This window comes from Sapajus apella, unplaced genomic scaffold, assembly GCF_009761245.1.
Source record: "Sapajus apella isolate SASKATOON/1434 unplaced genomic scaffold, GSC_monkey_1.0 scaffold71, whole genome shotgun sequence".
Lineage (NCBI taxonomy): Eukaryota > Metazoa > Chordata > Mammalia > Primates > Cebidae > Sapajus > Sapajus apella.
Window position 1 is genome coordinate 7,710,711 of NW_022437011.1, and position 20,574 is coordinate 7,731,284.

At 37.9% G+C, this 20,574-nt stretch overlaps 1 protein-coding gene across 3 annotated transcripts in view; it reads left to right on the plus strand.

Moving 5' to 3' along the window:
- The window catches only part of MYOT (myotilin), a 22,577-nt gene extending 3,738 nt beyond the window's left edge, over positions 1-18,839 (plus strand). The window contains exons 2-10 of one of the 3 annotated variants that reach the window (XM_032250357.1): positions 155-719; positions 6,542-6,716; positions 7,889-7,990; positions 12,093-12,142; positions 13,001-13,133; positions 14,393-14,600; positions 17,035-17,200; positions 17,854-17,987; positions 18,203-18,839. In XM_032250357.1, coding sequence (XP_032106248.1) covers positions 364-719; positions 6,542-6,716; positions 7,889-7,990; positions 12,093-12,142; positions 13,001-13,133; positions 14,393-14,600; positions 17,035-17,200; positions 17,854-17,987; positions 18,203-18,375 — 1,497 coding nt within the window. In that variant the 5' untranslated portion in view covers positions 155-363 and the 3' untranslated portion in view covers positions 18,376-18,839. The remainder of the gene's footprint in view (positions 1-154; positions 720-6,541; positions 6,717-7,888; positions 7,991-12,092; positions 12,143-13,000; positions 13,134-14,392; positions 14,601-17,034; positions 17,201-17,853; positions 17,988-18,202) is intronic. The other 2 variants (XM_032250358.1, XM_032250359.1) reach the window with 2 other exon arrangements.
- Positions 18,840-20,574: the final 1,735 nt, after the last annotated feature.

Sequence of the window (20,574 nt, forward strand, 5' to 3'; positions counted from 1 at the left end):
AAAAAAAAAAAAAAAAAAAAAAAAAGAAAGAAAGAAAAAGAAAAGAAAGAAACGAAAGGAAAAGAAAAGAAAAAGCACATAAGATCTGAAAGATGTCAAATAAACAATGCTATTGTTTAAGCAAATATTTAACAATTATTTTCTCCTTTTGAAGGAACAATACTCTTCAAAAGAAGCTCACTCTACCACAGCCAGGAGCACAGTATTCTCAGGATCTCAACGAGGAAGAGCAGACCAAGGTTGCTTCTGATTCCTTGCAACCTTCCATAATTCCAGGCTTGTGGCTCCAAAGTCAGGGCCCCACCCTTCCAGGAAAATCATTATAGTAATAACGTGCCTTCATCTTCCATATACCAACTAAGCATGTTTAACTACGAACGTCCAAAACACTTCATCCAGTCTCAAAACCCATGTAGCCCCAGACTGCAGCCTCCTGGACCAGAAACCTCCAGCTTCTCTAGCCAGACCAAACAGTCTTCCATTATCATCCAGCCCCGCCAGTGTACAGAACAAAGATTTTCTGCCTCCTCAACAGTGAGCTCTCACATCACCATGTCCTCCCCTGCTTTCCCTGCTTCTCTCCAGCAGCCTGCTGGCTCCAATCCAGGCCAAAGGGTTACAACCACCTATAACCAGTCCCCAGCCAGCTTCCTCAGCTCCATATTACCATCACAGCCTGATTACAATAGCAGTAAAATCCCTTCCACTATGGATTCCAAGTAAGTGAATTTTTACATACTGCATGTACGGTGAACTTGTATCTGAGGAGTTTGCAGGAGGGTGGGGGTTAGGAGTTTTGGGATTATGCTGCAGTTCATTTTTTACTATCTAAAAAGGCAATGTGACTTTACAGTCTCATTCCATAGTTCTACTAGAACATGCTGAACCAGCGTACTGGCAATAAGAGGTCATCTGATGATTCTCCAGTGTCCAGGCTGAGCTGAATCCAAATTACCTATTACCCCATAAAATTATTTACCCATTATTTTTCATCTCTGAAAAAACAATTCCACACATACCCAAGAACAATGAACTTTTCCTTTAGTTCTAAGCTAAGCTCCTCATGCTGTAAATTTAATTCCTCTGGTTCTGGGCTCAGCTGAGATGAACACCTGTCTGCTCATCTTCAGATAGGATTTCCTATCACATAAGCAAAGGCTATTAAGTTTCTTCTCAGTCTTTTCTTCCTTTCCCTTTTCCTCTCTAATCCTGAACATCCACTTGGCTGAAAAAATTTTAAATTAACAAATTAAAAAAATCTGGAACTCAGACCCTCGAGTGTACACATTTTCCTTACTATGATCAGAAGGAGGGCCTGAATAGATGAAGGCTTATGACCTTAAGGTTTCTTCTGTTAATTAAAACCACACCTTGTTCAAATTAGTTGGGTTGATCTAAATACAGGGACTAATACTGAGGCCTTATGAAAACATGTGCTATTTCTACTGCCCTAAGACTGTCCTAGGAGAGCCTGATATGAAAAAGGACATGATGGTTATGCTTTTTTTAAAACATGAACTGAATACCTTGTGCTTATGCAAACTAAAGCCTATCAGATTTCCTGTTCCTTGGCTGGCTGGAACATCAGAGAATTGAATCAGAGGCATCTCAAAAATTGTCCAGTGGAATGTGTTTTGTTGCAGGCTTACTGATACATTCACTCAACACTAATTTCTCGCAATCATCTCTAGAGGCTAATTTTTCTAGAAACTCCTATTTTTGGTGACAACTTTGGAAACATAGTTGAACCGACTATAGCAATTCAGCTTGCAAAAAAACCTTTTCAATATTTTAAAAAATAAAAATCAGGAAAACCAAAAACATTTGTTAGAATCCTACAGATACTAAGTTGAACCATTTGAAATGGCTGATAATCAACTGTTTTTGACCTACAAAAATAGCATTCTCATAGGTTTAACCTAATATTTTAAAAGGATGCTTTCAATAATTGAGAGCCCTTTCTTTCTCTTCCCTCCCAAATTCCCTTTATATTCATAATATATAGTAGATTTTTCTTGGTTACATTTACCCTGATGATCATTTTCTATCTAGCTTTCTATTATTTCCATATTTCCTATATTAGCATTTTAAAATGTAAAAGAACTTTTTCTGTTTTTCTTAGTAAAGTCTTTCAGTTCTATTCCAAATTACTCCCCAGAAAAGAAAGTTATCAAAAACCTAAGAAAAGAGAAAGAGGCCAGGGATAATAGCTCACGCCTATAATTCCAGCATTTTGGGAAGCTGAGGCGGGTGGATTACCTGGGGTCAGGAGTTCTAGAATAGCCTGGCCAACATGGGGAAGCCCCATCTCTCTAAAAATTACTAAAATTAGCTAGGCACAGTGGCAGGCACCTGTAATCCTAGCTACTTGGGAAGCAGAGGGGCAGAAGAATCGCTTGAACTTGGGATTCAGAGGCTGCAGTGAGCTGAGATTGCACCACTGCACTCCAGCCTGAGAGACAGAGCAAGACTCCATCTCAAAAAAAAAAAAAAAGAGAGAGAGAGAGAGAGAAAGGAAGGCAAAACTATAATAAGAAATAAAGCCGGCCGGGCGCGGTGGCTCACGCCTGTAATCCCAGTACTTTGGGAGGCCGAGGCGGGTGGATCACGAGGTCAAGAGATCGAGACCATCCTGGTCAACATGGTGAAACCCCGTCTCTACTAAAAATACAAAAAATCAGCTGGGCATTGTGGCACATGCCTGTAATCCCAGCCACTCAGGAGGCTGAGGCAGGAGAATTGCCTGAACCCAGGAGGCGGAGGTTGCGCCGAGCCGAGATTGCGCCGAGCCGAGATTGCGCCATTGCACTCCAGCCTGGGTAACAAGAGTGAAACTCCGTCTCAGAAAAAAAAAAAAAAAAGAAAAGAAATAAAGCCTAGGAGGTCCCCAAACCAGAGATCAAAGATCCAGCTTTAGCTGTTCCATTTTCAGCAACCACAGATAAATCTTTAATCTTCCCATAGCCACTTGATACCCATTTTGTCCAGCTGTACAGAGTGGAAAGCCCTTCGAACATTTGTGCACAACTCCCTCATTGTTATGAGGGGCTCCAATTTGCCCTGACTTCCAAAATAATCCCTTGGATTCTGACCTAGAGAAGTCTGAAACTTTTATTTAGGTTTTCATCAATAGGAAGCTCTTAAGCAAACATTTTACCCAGTTGATCAATCTACAGACTGAAAATTGAGGGGAACTCAATTATTCTTCCAAAAAGCTTTCAATATGAAATTCAGCAAGAACTTTACGACCCAGTGATTCAGTTTTCTGGTCTGTAGCAATATTAAGGAGTTAGGTAATTAATGATAGAGAAAGAACCTATAAAGCAGTGTGCAAACATAGTATTAGTTTGTAAATAGGAACATTTATCAAGTCCTAACACTTAAGCTATCTGAACTGGGAATAATGAGGGTATTCAGTGAACAAAGTAACTGAGGTTACATATACATCAGTGATTCTCAGGATTAGTTTTGATAATCCTTCAAGATTTCTCAGATATATTAAGAATTTCCCATATAGGACAAGTCTAAAAACAATTATTTAATGCTAATTCGTGTTAACAAATGTGTGACTTACAAAGATAGTAAGGTAGCATTGAAAAAAAAAAAAAAAAAAAACAGGTGGCTTACACCTGTAATCCTAGCACTTTGGGAGGCCAAGGCCGGCAGATCACCTGAGGTCAGGAGCTTGAGACCAGCCTGGCCAAGATGGTGAAACCCTGTCTCTACTAAAAAAAATACAAAAAAATTAGCTAGCCATGGTGGCAGGCACCTGTAATCCCAGCTACTTGGGAGGCTGAGACAGAAGAACTGCTTGAACCCGGGAGGCGGAGGTTGCAGTGAGCCGAGACCTCATCATTGCACTCCAGCCTGAGCAATAAGATCAAAACTCCATCTAAAAAAAAAAAAGAAAAAAAAGAAAAGAAAAGGCTGGGTGCGGTGGCTCATGCCTGTAATCACAGCAATTTGGGAGGCTGAGGCAGGTGGATCACCTGAGGTCAGGAGTTCGAGACCAGCCTGGCCAACATTGTAAAACCCCGTCTCTACTAAAAATACAAAAATTAGCCTGGTGTGGTGGCAAACATCTGTAATCCCAGATTCTCAGGAGGCTGAGGTAGGAGAATCGCTTGAACCCAGGAGGCAAAGGTTGCAGTGCGCCAAGATCACACCATTGCACTACAGCCTACGGGACAAGAATGAGACTTTGTCTCAAAAAGAAAAACAAAATAAAAAACAACACTAGGCTATTATAATTTCATATGATTGAAAAAATATGAGATCTATAAAACCAAAGAGATTTTGCCACTTTGATCTGGGAATTCAATCTTTTAAAAAAAAAAAAAAAATTCTATATTTTTAAAAGTTCACTTTTTGAAAAATATTTTGTTTGGCTATTTAATTCACCAAACAAATCAGACTTTAGTTAAAGGTTAATACAGACAACCATGAAGATCTTAAGATCTGAAATGTCAGGAGAGGAAATGTGTGTCACTAGCTTTCAACAGAGTGTCCTGAATACAATGAAAATCACTCATTTACTCAACTGATAGTATCTCCTATACCCACGCTTTGTGTTCATGGATATAAATGATATAATGATGAGAAATAAGACATATTTTTTTCTCCAGAATGTTTACAATCTAATGATTACTAAGCAAGTCCCTAAAGCCAGCAAAAATTAAAACTCTGGCCCTACTTGAGGAAATACATTTCCACTTAGCTCACAAGTCCTTTTAATGATCCTTGAGAATATGTGGAAAAGATAATTTCAGAGAAGAGACCAAGATTGTCTCATCTGGATAGCTGTAGAACATTCATTATAATAATGGTAAAACACTCATTGAGGGCAGTGGTCAGTTTCCTCACATTAAATAGATTAATAAAGATTACCCCCAAAGGCCAGGCAAGGTGGCTCAAACCTGTAATCCCAGCACTTTGGGAGACCAATGCAGGCAGATTACCAGAGGTCAGGAGTTTGAGACCAGCCTGGCTAACATGGCAAAACCCCATCTCTACTAAAAATACAAAAATTACCTGGGTGTGGTGGCAGACAACTGTAATCCCAGCTACTCAGGAGGCTGCGGCAGGAGAATCGCTTGAACCTGGGAGGCAGAGGCTGCAATGAGCCAAGTCCTGCACTCTAGCCTGGGCGACAAAGCAAGACTCCATCTTAAAAAAATAAATAATAATTAAAAATAAAGATTAGCCCCTGCAGGGTTCTAAATGGTTAAACTAGGTAAAAAACTGAATCAAGCACTGTGATACATGTAAGCTACCTAACAGATCTAAAAATACAGGACTCTCTAAATACCACCCTATCCTCTGTCAGAATCCACAAGGGAAATATGAGAGGGGCAAGGACATCCTAGAAAAAAAATTTAGGATCAGAACTTGAAATAAAGACTATTTATTTGCTTTTTTTCCAGTTTATATTTCTTTCTCCTTCCTCAAATCATCCCATTCTTTCTCTAAAAATCACTTCTGCAATGTTGAAGAAACTGTCATAACTTTAGAAGTTAGTTGCTGTTACATAGTGCCATACTTGAATTTTCTAGAATATGAAATGAATTAGGAATTGGAAATTACAGGAAAGTCAATGACTGTGTAAACAGTAGACTCCATTCAAAGCAACAGATTATTCACTAAATGCCAGCAATGTGCTGGTAAATGTCTAACAATCATTGGATGAAAGAGCCATTATTTGTGGTATTTACCAATTTCCCTGGTGTAAATATTTCCACCACAACCAATTGCAAACTACAACATGAAATCACAGGAAGCTGGGAAAAGATGCTAAAAATCAGCCCATATGAACCAGTTCTAGCACAGCACCATTTAATATCTACCCATAAATCAAACAAGAAATTCAGTCATCACAGCTATAAAAAAGAATGAAATCATGTCCTTTGCAGCAATATGGATGCAGTTGAGGCCATTATCCTAAGCAAATTAACACAGAAACAGAAAACGAAATATAGCATGTTCTCATTTACAAGTGAAAGCTAAACATTGGGTACATATGGACATAAAGATGAAAACAATAAACACTGGAGATCCCAAAATCAGGAAGGGGAGAAGGAGGCAGAAAAGGGTTCAAAAACTACCCATCTGGTACTATGTTCACCTCTTGGGTGATAGAATCATTAGGAGGCCAAACCCCAGCATCACACAATATGCCCATGTAACAAACCAGCACATGTATTCCCAGAATCTAAATTTTTTTTAAAAAACAAATTCAGTCATAAGATTGGAAGAGCTCTCAAGCTGCCATTAACTACTCTCACATTCTTTAGGGAAGATCTTCAAGAAAGCACATCCTCCTTATGTCTAATCTAAATTCTTCCTCCTGCCACTTAATTTCCATTTGCCAAAAGGAAAAAAAAAGATGTTAACCATTCTTCTAAAATATTTCTGTTGTTAGAGCAATTTGTTTTTAATAATACTAGTATTACTAAGTGATAATAAACTCAACATATCTAAAGGTAACTTACAAAATGAGCCCAAGATCTTCTTTTTAAAAATCTTGCCTTTCTTCTTTTTAAAGCTATCGACAGTCCTCAGCTGGCCAACCTGTAAATGCTAATCCATCCCAAACTGCAAATGCTAAGCCCACACCAAGAACTCCTGATCATGAAATACAAGGATCAAAAGAAGCTTTGATTCAAGATTTGGAAAGAAAGCTGAAATGCAAAGACACCCTTCTTCATAATGGAAATCAAGTGGGCAAGATGTCTATTTTGTACAAAAGGCCAATTAAACTATAAATCTAATTTTAATAAGGAAGTTTTATCTCACAGATCTATGTCCATATAATCAGCAAGGAATAAGATTATTTTAAAAGAAGGAGTATTTGGTCCCTATTCCATTTTTCTCTGCGTGAAATCACCTCTTGGTTTATAGCAGTAAAAGAATGAAGCAAATGAAAAATCTATCTGAATGATTTAATGAAATTTTTCTGTTTTAAATATTATCCTCTCATAAAATATGTTTGATGCTCAAAGAACAAATAGGAATTACTGTCAACTCAACTTAGTGTACTTGGATGTATAATATTGACAGATAATTATAATTTTTATGTAGTTCTTATTGGGTATATTATATTAGTTACTTATCTTTAAACAGTACTATAGGCCTTTAATACAAATACATTTAGCCTATCAGTTGCACCGCTCTCAATTAGAAGTTAGTACAGTCAAATATTCAGTGCCCATTTAATAAAAGCTATTTCTGGTTGGGTGCAGTCACTCACGTCTACAATTCCATCAGTTTGGGAGGCTAAGGTGGGTGGATCACTGAGGTCAGAAGTTCAAGACCAGCCTGATCAATATGGTGAAACCCCAACTCTACTAAAAATATAAAAATTGGCCAGGTGAGGTGGCATGCACTTGTAGTTCCAGCTACTTGGGAGGCTGAGAAAGGAGAATTACTTGAACCCAGGAGGCAGAGGTTGCAGTGAGCTGAGATTGTGCCACTGCACTATAGCCTGGGCAACAGAGCAAGACTCTGTCTCAAAAATAAACTAATTAATCAAATAAAAATTACTTCTAAATGTTAAGGACTCAAAAACAAAGCTGACTGGAACATGTAGAACAGGGGAGGAAAGGGAAGAATTTCCCTTTACTTAGGAGATCCTTATTTAAGGGTGATTATGCTTGCCTTTTTTGCTCTTAAGAGCAAAAGGAAAGCCTAAGAGAATCTTTACTGCAAGTGAGGGAAATGGCACTAGAAGGAAAATGCTTTGAATGGAAGAAAAGACTTCAAAAAAACCACAGACTCTACCATTCAATAGATAGAACTACTTTTAAGTTCTGACCTATAGTAGTGGTTTTAAGGAAAACCTGTACAAACATCTTTATTAAATCTAATTACTGTATCAATAAATTATTTAAAGCGGCTAACATATGAAGAGAAGATGGCTCGCAGATTGCTAGGACCACAGAATGCGGCTGCTGTGTTTCACGCTCAAGATGACAGTGATACACAAGACTCGCAGGTAAATTAAAGTGCTCTGTCAGATATTTTTATTCTGTGAGATTTTTAAATGTCTGCTTTTCAGGACGGGCATGGTGGCTCACACCTGTAATCCCAGCACTTTGGGAGGCCAAGGCAGGCAGACTGCCTGAGCTCAAGGGTTCGAGATCAGCCTGGGCGACATGGTGAAACCCCATCTTCACTAAAATACAAAAAAATAGCTGGCTGTGGTGGCGTCTGCCTATAGTCCTGGCTACTTCAGAGGCTGAGGCAGGAGAATTGCTTGAACCCGGGAGGCGGAGGTTGCAGTAAGCCGAGATCACCGCCACTGCACTCCAGCCTGGGCAACAGAGCAAAGCTCTGTCTCCAAAACAAAGTCTCCTTTTCTAAATGCTTATAAATAGCATCAGAAATAAAAGTCAGTCAGTTCCATCCACCATTGGATACAGAAAGAGGCCATGATAGGCATGCATATATATATAATTTTATACCATTTTCTCGTAGTTCTAAAACCTGGAAACACAATGTCACAAAGTCAAAACACCAGAAGTCTAATGGTATTATTTTTTATCAAGGCATTTATGGGTCAGTTAGCCCTAGGACTCTCTCTAGTGTCTACATGGACAGAATATATGGGTTGTGAACCTTCAACAGGAAAGAAATTAAGACTTTAAACAAAAGGAATTATAACCTTTCTCATAAGCTGATTAACATTTCAATGTTTTAAAATATACTTGTGGTACTAAAGAAACATCCAATTCCTTTTATGTTCCTGTTTTTTAAAAATGCTTTCTAAAAACCAAATAAACCCCCCATTAATAATAGTTCTAAGATTAACAAATGTATCCTTTCTAAGAAGTGATTAACTTTATGGAGAGCATAAAGTTAACATCCCACAGGCTTGCACCTGATCAATTTGATTTTTTTTTTTTCTTTTTTTTCTGAGACAGAGTCCTGCTCTGTCACCCAGGCAGGCTGGAGTATAGTGGCACAATCTTGGCTCAAGGCAAACCCCACCTCCCAGGTTCAAGTGATTCTCCTGCCTCAGCCTCTCAAGTAGCTGGGATTATAGGTGCACACCACCAGGCCCAGCTAAGTTTTGTATTTTTAATAGAGATGGGGTTTCACCATGTTGGGCAGACTGGGACGCCTCAGCCTCCCAAAGTGCTGGGATTACAGGCATGAGCCACCACACCCAGCCTCAACTTGATTTTAGTGAGTGAATTTAACCCCAAAGAAAAATGTACAGCTGGTGACCAGGCATGATGGCTCATTCCTGTAATCCCAGCACTTTGGGAGGCTGAGGCAGACAGATCATGAGGGCAGGAGTTGAAGACCATCCTGGCCAACATGGTAAAACCCCATCTCTCTAAAAACACAAAAATTAGCTGGGTGTGGTGGCGTGGACCTGCAGTCCCAGCTACTCGGGAGGCTGAGGCTAGGAGAATCGCTTGAACCTGGGAGATGGAGGTTGCAGTGAGCCAAAATTGTGCCACTGCACACCAGCCTGGTGACAGAGCGAGACTCCATCCCAAAAAAAAAAAAAAAAAAAAAGAAAAGAAAAATGTACAGTTGGAGAGGCAGACTGTTAGCATTCTTTCTTCCATCTGTAATTATCTTTCATTCCCTCCAAAACGTCCACAAGAAACTGGGAGCCAAAGAGATTAAACTAGAAACTCAAGTATTGCTAGCTTCCAAATGTAGAAAACTGAAATTCAGTTTTTTTCCAACCTCTACCTCCTGAGTTCAAGTGATTCTTATGCCTCAGACACCCAAATAGCTGGGATTATAGGTGTGCGCCACCATGCCCAGCTAATTTTTGTATTTTTAGTAGGGATAGCGTTTCATCATGTTACCCAGGCTGGTCTCAAACTCTTGAGCTCAAGTGATCCGCCTACCTCAGCCTCCCAAAAGGCTAGGATTACTACAGGTGTGAGCCACCAGACCCAGTCTTTGAAATTAAGCTTTTTGGTTCTGTTTGATGTGACTACACATACTAAAAAGGATGGAAGAGGGTCTACAAGAGCAAGAACTAGAAACTGGAAAGAGAACTTAAATTTATATTTGGCTACTAAACAGTCCATGAATTCATTCATTCAACTAATTTACATGGAGAACCTATTTGTATGTTGGGCTCTGCACTTGGTATGGAAGATTACAGCAAAAATGAGACACAAACTCATCACTATTAGTGGAATTACTCAAAGCAATATTATACTGATGATAGTTTACCTTATAAACATACAGTATATTATTCCAAGAACAAGGATGTATTGTTTTTCTCATTCATTTTTAAAATCTTTAAAACGAAGGTAATAGTACTGAGAAAAAAGATAGCAGCAGAAACATATCATTATGAAATCAGAAAAGACCAATCTCACTTTTGTTATACACTTTAAACACTATACCCAAATAATACAAAATACCATCAAACTATGGTGTAAATGAAATACCACATCTCTGAATATAACTATATACATGTTCACACCATCACTATAGAAAAATGTCAAAAACAGCCAGGCATGGTGGCTTACACCTGTAATTCCAGCACTTTGGGAGTCTGAGGCAGGCGGATCACAAAGTCAGAAGTTCAAGACCAGCCCGGTCAACATAGTGAAACCCCGTCTCTACTAAAAATACAAAAATTAGCTGTGCATGGTGGCACATGCCTGTAATCCCAGCTACTCGGTAGGCTGAGGCAGGAGAATTGCTTGAACCTGGGAGGCGGAGATTGTGGTGAGCCAAGATCGTGCCACTGCACTACAGTCTAGGCAACAGAGCAAGACTCCATCTCAAAAAAAAAAAAAAAAAAAGAAATGTCAAAAACTTAATTTGGATATTTTTATTTATTTATTTATTTTTGAAATGGAGTCTCACTCTGTCGTCCAGGCTGGAGTGCAGAGATGCGATCTTGGCTCACTGCAACCACTACTTCCTGGGTTCAAGTGATTATCCTGCCTCAGACTCCCAAGTAATTGAGATTACAGACATGTGCCACCATGCCCAGCTAATTTTTTATATTTTTAGTAGTGATGGGGTTTCACCATGTTGGCCAGGCTGGTCTCAAACTCCTGACCTCAAGTGATCCACCTGCCTCAGCTTTCCAAAGTGCTGGGATTACAGGCTTGAGCCACCATGCCTGGCCTGGGTATTTTTAATTGGATTACTTTTACTTTACCAAAAAATTAGTTGATTTGTTTGACCACTGAATTGACCAGTTGTTTTGATATTTTACTTAGAGAATCTTAAGGCTAGCCAAAAATTGTTATAGGGTTATAAGACTTTTGCCTTAAAAATGACAAAATACATTAGCTAAATAATTCATCCCAAAACAAATTATTTGTACTCAGATTTTGTGTGTTCCTACACAGTTTTGGGTAGGGACTGTATTTTATACTTTGTATCTCCCACTGTGCTAAGCACAATGAAACACACAAGATATATACTACTTAATCAATTAGTTCTCTTATAATTTTCACAAATCCCTGATTTTATTCTCAAATAGAAATAATTTTCTAGTGCTCAGATATAAATCCTAAAAGATGTTTGCTTAAATATAACTTCATTAAACAGGAATTAATGCTGTTTTACAAAGCTTTTTCATAGCTCTACACATCTTTCATGGAGTCCATCAGGATTTTGTGCCACAAGCTAAAAAGAGAAGAATTTTCCAGTCTAATATGTGTTTACTGCTGTTGTTGCCACTTTAGAGAAGAAGGCATCGTACCCTGTATCTACTGCCAATACAAGTGACTTCATGTCTATTCCTGTTTTAGTAAAGGACAATCTGTACTATGCACTCCCATTTCAAATGCACCAGGGAGAAACATCAACCTTTGTCATAAAATGTCATCTGAAAAATGAACCACCATCAATTCCAAGTCTAGCTAATTTACATAAATCATACTTGTTTAATAGTCCTATTAATTCTGGGGCTTTCTTGCTAGAGTGGTAGTATGTTAGTGCCCTGTATTTTAAGTGCTCAAAAGCTGAATATATAGAACTTGCCAGGGCTGTACAAGTACAGCCAAAATAGGAATGTTCCTTTCAACTATAACTACTTAATTCTGCTTTATTCAAGCTAACAATTGCATGTAAACATTCTTATTATGTTTTCATTTCAGCAACACAACTCAGAACATGCACGACTGCAAGTTCCTACATCACAAGTAAGGTAAAATTTTTTTTATGTTAAAGAAATGTGTTTTCCTACCTAAAATATTTTCATCTTAAAAATGTAATACTTATAAAGCCCTCAGGCCTGCTCTGTATCTTTTAAAAAATACAATGTGTATTTTCTAACATCTGAGAAGATGATCAAAATTTTGATGTTAATTATCAAAACTATCACAGGGGAATTTTTTAATGTTTTGGTCAAATAAGCCAGGCCCATGTTTCTATATTAAACAATTTTCTCATGATAATGGAGACCCAATTCTAATTATACAATCGCTGGTGATAAGAATAATCTACTGAGTACTGGGCATTTTAATAGACATATTTCTTCATCAATTCATGGCACTGTAAAAGAGAAACTAAGATGTACAATTTGCACCAGATGTTTCTAAATTGCTATCATTTCTAATAGTCATCAAATATGCCACAGTAAATAAATATAGCCCTAGGGCCTCTCTCTATTGTTATTATACCATCAGATCAAACAGTAGATTCTGTGGTTTCAAATTTGATGGCTAGGCCAGGCACAGTGGCTCACGCCTATAAATCTAGTCAGGAGTTCAAGACCAGCCTGACTAACATGGTAAAACCCTGTCTCTACCAAAAATACAAAATTAGCTGGGTGCAGTGGCGCATGCCTATAATCTCAGCTATTCAGGAGGCTGAGGCAGGAAAATGCAACCCAGGAGGTGGAGGTTGCAGCGAGCCAAGATTGGGCCACTGCACTCCAGCCTGAAAGACAAGAATGAAACTGTGTCTCAAAAAAAAAAAAAAAATTGATGGCTAAACTATATTTGTGCAAAATGAAAAGCAATAACAATGTTTATGCATAGTTGTTACCAAAATATTTTTGTAGAAGTAGATCATCCTCAAGGGGAACTGTGAATGATCAGGATGCAATCCAGGAGAAATTTTACCCACCACGTTTCATTCAAGTACCAGAGAACATGTCGATTGATGAAGGAAGATTCTGCAGAATGGACTTCAAAGTAAGAGAAGAGTTCAAAAGTAATGGGGGGAAATTAACAATAGGGTACTAAGTTTTGAAAATGTCCTTTTCCTACTTTATAGTTAGCAAAGCAGTATGTACAATGGACAAGAACACAAATTCTGAAGTCAAAGTGATGTGGGTTTGAATTCTGGCTCTGCCACCTTCCAGATAAGCAACCTTAGACAAGTCATTTAACCTCTCTGTGCTTTTGTCTAATCTGTAAAGTGGGATAACAAATACCCCAAAAAGTTATGAGGATTAAGCAAGTAAATAGGTATACCTAATAAATACTCTTTGTAAGTGAAGCTATCAGAACAATAGAATTTCTAAAGTATAATGCCTTTTATTTATTTATTTATTTTTTGAGACAGGTTCTTGCTCTGTCACACAGGCTGGAGTGCAATGGCACCATCTCAGTTCACTGCAACCTCCATCTCCCAGGCTCAAGCCATCCTTCCACCCTAGCCTCCCTAGTAGCTAAAACTACAGGCGCACACCACCACACCCAGCTGGTCTAGAGCTCCTGGGTTCAAGGCAATCCACTCGCCTCAGCTTCCCAAAGTGTTGGGATTACAGGCTTGAGCCACCATGCCCAGTCTTAAAGTATTACGTTTCTCCAATTCTCCTCTATCAAGAAATTCAAACCACCTTGCTTTCTCTTGGCCTAAAAGAGTCCCTCAGACCAGAAATGCTCTTTAGAAGAGGCTATATTTTTATTATCCTCATTTTGGAGAATTTTTCCTTATAAAATTTTTTTCCAGATTCCTTATGAACTATAGTGTCAAAGCTTTGGATTTCATTGTTAAACGTTTATGTAAAAACACTTAACAAATTGCCATTTATATGACAAACTACAGCTCAAGAACACTCTGTTTTAGGAAAATTACTCATTAGATCAGCAAGCTTCACATATGTTTGCCTCTGGAACTTCATTTGCAGTCACATTTAGCCAGAAAAGCCATACAACTTCCATATTCCTTACGGTAACCAATGTAACATAAATTAATGTTCTAAATATAGTAACTAAGAGTTCGTAAAGAGACTGAGGTTGCATGTGAAAGAGTTATGGTTTGAGATAGTCTACAGGGATCTTAGTCTCCAATGTTTTGTTTAAAAAAAATTATAAATACCTTTTTGAGCTGCTGCTTTGCATTTCAATCACAAACCCAGGGATTGTTTAAATTCATATATGGAAGAATAGGTTCCAGTGATGTTATACTTTAAAATTCTGCCATCTCCTTGTGTTTTTCTTTCTAGGTGAGTGGACTGCCGGCTCCTGATGTGTCATGGTATCTAAATGGAAGACCAGTTCAATCAGATGATTTGCACAAAATGATAGTGTCTGAGAAGGGTCTTCATTCACTCATCTTTGAAGTAGTTAGAGCTTCAGATGCAGGGGACTATGTATGTGTTGCCAAGAATAGGGCAGGAGAAGCCACCTTTACTGTGCAGCTGGATGTCCTTGGTAAGCCTCCAAAGGGACCCTTGAGAATGCCTTAAAATCCAGAAGTATTTTAAAAAGAATGTATTTTAAAAGAAAAGGCCAGCAGACTTCATATTTAAGGTTAACGTCTACATAACCTATTGGAATGCCCATTTTTATCTACAAACCACAGAACAAATATATGTATTTTATATATATATATATATATATATATGCACACACACACACACACACACACACGTATGTATACACAGACACATATATATACACACACATATATATCTATTATATATGTATAAAAGAAAGTCAGTGAAACTAGAATGACCAGATCTACCACCAAAGCTTTGTAACTGTAGAGTCTCAAAATGAAAATCTTAGTCTAATCATTTCTCTAATCTTCATTTCTCCAAAATGAGGATAATAAAAATAACCAATCTGACTCATAATATTACAGAATTATCATAATCTGTCATAATATTAAATACATAGTTTAAAAGTGAAGAGTAGGCAGGGTATAGTGACTCAGGCCTGTAATCCTAACACTTTAAGAGGCGCCAGGGTGGGAGGATCACTTGAGCCAAGGAGTTTAAGACCAGCCAGGGTAATAAATAGCAAGACCTTCTTTGTCTCTACAGAAAATAAAAAAATTAGCTGGGCATAGTGGTGTACACCTATAGTCCCACCTACTAGAGAGGCTTAAGGTGGGAGGATAGCTTGAGCCTGGAGTTTGAGGTTATAGTGAGCTATGATTGTACCACTGCACTCAGGCCTGCGTGACAGAGTGAGACCTTGTTTAAAAAAATTTCTTAAAAAAACAAGAGTAAATATCAGATTTTAGCCTTAGACTATGTCCTCTTTACTAGGAAACTAGTGTCTAATTATAACCCAAACAGGCCCATTTGCTTTAGAAAACAGGTATGACTAAATTTATGTCTCAAATCTTTCTTAAGTAGGGCAGCTCTTATAAAACTGGTGTCTGGTTTTGAAATTTTACACTTTAAGTGCTTTAAATATACAGGTTGAGTATCCCTAATCCAAAAACTGAAATCCAAGATGCTCCAAAATTGACACGACACACACAGGAAATGTTCATTAGAGCATTCTGGATTTTCAAATTAAGGATGTTCAACAAGTATAAAGCTAATATTCTAAAATTTTTTTAAAAATCAGAAATTAAAATACTTCTAGTCTCAGGCATCTCAGATAATGGATACTCAACCCATACCACATTTTTAATACTTTAAGTCATTGTATATTGCATTAGAGACATTTTGCTATAATTCACTGTTTATTATATAAGTTTGATTGGATTAAAGGACAAGCTATTTTCTTGAGTTTATATTCTACCCAGACCAATACAAAATCTTTAAGATAATTCCATAATATACCAAAGGGCCTCAATCTCAGGGAAAAACTGGTGAGCTGGAAATTTTCAAAAACACATACAATTTAAGTGATTAAAGTTTAGGCAAATTCTATTTGTACCAATGGCTTCCGAATACTATAATAGTAGAGCTGAAAGAGTTCTTGGCTGTCATCTGTTCAATTTCATTTCTCCTTCAGAAAAACCAGGGTTATGATACTGAACTATCATTTCCTCTTTCCCCTCAGGTAGTTGAAAATAAGGTCATAATAATTACTGATATTCCCATATTCCTTCACAGTTTACAAAGTATCTCTTTGTTTATTATCTCATTTGTTCCTTACAATTATTTTATGTGGTAGGCACAACAGTCACTACTACCTGGATTTTTTTTAAAACTATAGATAAAACTGAGGATTAGAGAAACTAAATAAAATTTTACCAATTTGGCACGGCTTGTGGAGCCAAAAGATAATCTGAACCCAAGTTGTCTGACACTCTTTCCATCACTCATGCTGCCTCCCTATAGATGAGATGATAAAGAGTATAACTTAAATTTGGTCCAGGCGCGGTGGCTCATGCCTGTAATCCCAGCACTTTGGAAGGCTGAGGGGAGCGGATCACTTGAGGCCAGGAGTTAAGAGATCAGCCTGGCCAACACAGCAAAAACCTGTGTCCACTAAAAAAAATACAGAAATTTGTTGGGCGTGGTGCACGTCTGTAATCCCAGCTACTCAGGAGGCCGAGGCAGGAGAACCCCTTGAACTTGGAAGGTGGAGGGTGCAGTAAGTCAAGATCACACCACTGCACTCCTGAAAAGCAAGACTCCATCTCAAGAAAAAAAGAATGTGACTTAAATTTGAATGAAATATAATTATCTGATTAAAATTCAATGAATCATTACATTACAGTTTAGAATTCTGAATGGTATAATAAAATAGTATTGCATATCTTTTTAACTAAGAACTTCTAATTCTGTTGCTGTTGCTTTTTAACATTTTAATATCAACATACAAATTTCATAATACCTTGGTTTGATTTAATGCCTTTTTATAATATTTCAAATACTTGAATTTTTATATTAATATATAGCAAAAGAACATAAAAGAGCACCAATGTTTATCTACAAACCACAGAGCAAAAAAGTTTTAGAGGGAGACTCAGTGAAACTAGAATGCCAGATCTCTGCTATACCTCCACCAAAGCTTTTCTGGAAAAGAAATAATGAAATGGTACAATTCAACACTGACCGAATAAGGTAGGATATGTATTTCTAGACTTACTACAGTTTATTTACTTACTATAGTTTATTTCCAGCTATACTTTTTAACATGCATTATAAATGGCATGTATTTATCTCAATTTGTCTAGTTTTTAAAACACTAAAGAAAAATAAAATATATATTAGATAATAAATATAAGAAAACTTCAAAAAGCCAAATTCCACTAATCAGAAATGTAAGCCATAAAGTAGACTAGGATTTATCTTTTATCAACGATGATGAAAGACAGCTCAAGGACACAAATGACATAAACCAGATTAAGGGGGGGGATGTTGTCTCTTTTTTTTCTTTACAAAAAGCCTCAGCCTTTATTAACAAAGGAGGAGGTAGAAGACAGATAAGGGAACAGGTCAGGACTCCTCCTTTCCCCTATGCATAAACATAAATACAAACACAGAAACACCCGAATGACAGGGACCATCAGATCAGGGGACAGATTGAAGGGCAGAGGGAGACACCACCCAAGTGAGAATCTTATTTAAGAAGACCAATAGCTATTTGGCAATAAATAGATACAGCTTCGGAATTTTCAAATGCTTCTTTTTCTTCTTAGTCTGACTGTAGGTCAGAGACATCCACTTCACAGAAATAATTCCTATACTTTCATTTCTTAAAAATTTTTTTTCAGCTTATATCAAGATAACACTGGAAGAGTTACTTTACTGATAAAAGATGTAAACAAGAAAGATGCTGGGTGGTATACTGTGTCAGCAGTTAATGAAGCTGGAGTGACCACATGTAACACAAGATTAGATGTTACAGGTATGTCATACTATTAACCAAAGTATTACAAGGGATTTAACTAGGAAGATTTAATAAGAAATGCAAATCCCAGCAGAGTATAAAATTTGAGAGATTTTCCCCATATATAATCAGTTTTGGTTCTTTTTTCTTTTCCTGTCTGATCATAAATACCTAGTATGGCCAATTTGGTTAGAACAGGTCTTCTGAATCAACTTTTATATGATCTATTTCAGCACGTCCAAACCAAACTCTTCCAGCTCCTAAGCAGTTACGGGTTCGACCAACCTTCAGCAAATATTTAGCACTTAACGGGAAAGGTTTGGATGTGAAACAAGCTTTTAACCCAGAAGGAGAGTTTCAGCGTTTGGCAGCTCAATCTGGACTCTATGAAAGTGAAGAACTTTAATAACTTTACCAACATTTGAAAACAGCCAACTACACTATTAGTAATATATTTGATTACATTTTTTGAAATTAATCCATAGCTGTATTAACAGATTATGGTTTTAATTAGGTAATATAGTTAATATATATTTATAATATTATTTATCCTTGACTCTTGCACATTCTATCTACTCTTCTGCTTTGTGAAGCCTACAGAAAATCTGGGTATATGGATTTGTAACCGTAGAAGATGATCTTAAAATGCAGGATTTTAACATTTAAGTCATACACATTTAACAATTACAGGTTATAAATTAATATCAACTTTTTAAACACATCTAATACTTGTAATAAGGTTTACTGGTACTGCTTTCTAAATACTGTTTTACCTGTTTTCTCTTGTAGGAATACTAACATGGTATAGATTATCTGAGTGTTCCACAGTTTTATGTCAAAAGAGAATAAAATTCAATTATTTAAAACAGACTGTCTCCTCTTCACAAAAGACTAGATCTGTAAAATAAAACTCCACTCAGCAAAACCTATGAATAACAAGTTCCAAAAGAGCAATATTATATTCTAGAACAGTGTGAAGCTCACTTACAGCTCAGCCAATTCCTCTAGAAACTGAGCTAGACTTTCCATGGTTTGCACTTCAAAAGCAACCACAATAACTTAAATTATAACTGAATCTACAGAATTATGATTTTGTTTTAACCAAATAGGTCTCTAATTCTTCAGGATTTTTTAGTCTGTTATGCTCAAAGGAATAAGAATAGTTTCATTCTTGCCTCGGCAGCACATATACTAAAATCGGAATGATATAGAGGAATAAGAATGGTCTCTAGGGGTTGCCTGCTTAATTCTCATAGTTAATGTAAATTTGACAGCCCTGTAGTCCCAGCTGCTGGGAGAGGTTGAGCTGGGGATTCCTTAATTTGAGTCCAGACTGGGAAACATAGCGAGACTGCATCTTTTAAAATTATTATCGGCCGGCGCAGTGGCTCACGCCTGTAATCTCAGTACTTTGGGAGGCCAAGGCGGGTGGATCACCTGAGGTCAGGAGTTCAAGACCAGCCTGGCCAACACGGTGAAACCCTGTCTTAAAAAATAAAATTATCATGTAATGCCTACATATGGGTGTTTTTCCTCCAATAATTTCAATTTCAAATAACCTGTTACATTAGAAAGCATAATTTTGTGAGCAGCTGAGAGTCCCAGTACGAGAAAGCCCAAATCCTTTTGTTAAAACTATTCTATAGCTCTTTTTTTTCTTCAGGCCTCTAGTTTCCTCTAGTTCACTGGCTGTCAGCCTTTTGCGAGACCTCTCCTGATCCTTTTATCAAATGGTAGTTTTTGACCCTCACTACTGTGTGGCCTAGCTTTGCCTTTTATCTACACATAAAACAGCATTTATCGACATCAGTCTACATGTCTTTCAGGGAAATCACAAAAGTGGCTTTATCTTTTACTTTAAAACCGTGTAGTGGTTTTCTTTGCAGGTTTCCCTGGAGCCTTTGGACTGGATTCCATTTTATTTTCCTTTTTATCAACACAAGAATCCGTCCTGTCTTACATGCTGGAGAGCTTTTGGTTGCCTTAATTTACAGCCAAATTAGTTTGGCCTTTTCTGTAGCTGGTTTATCAACCTTCTCATCTTTGCAAAGCTTCTGGGTCAGATGTGGGTCTGGCCTCCCAAGGACTCCTGTTTTCGCCTGCCCTCTCACACAATCACTGCAGGGTTTTTCATCTATTTTAACGTTAGGTGGGGCAGGGGAGTGGAAGCTACTTCCAGCAACAGCTCTCGGTTAATAACCAGTTTCTGTAAGTAGCAGCAGCAGCAGCGTAGGGTCACGGTTAGGCACTCGGGCTTGGGCATCCAACAGACTTGGCCCCAACTTTCAGTGAATTATTTCATTTCTCAGCGTCTCGGTTTCTTCAGGACTAAAATGAGGACAAAAATACCTACCTTTCACGGAGGTGGATGTGGAGACTAAACAAGGCGATAAATGTTAAAGACATTCGAGAAAGAGAAGCCCGTGATAATGAATGAATGCGATTTTTAAGCCCACAGCCAGGTTATTCCCAGAATTTGGCCCTCCACACCAGACCCCCCGCAACCAGCCGCCCGCAGACCCTGCCGCGCAGCCGCGGTGGCGACTCGTCGAGTAGCTCGCAGCCCTGGAGGAGCTGGGGCCTCGCGTAGGCTTCAGAGCCGAGC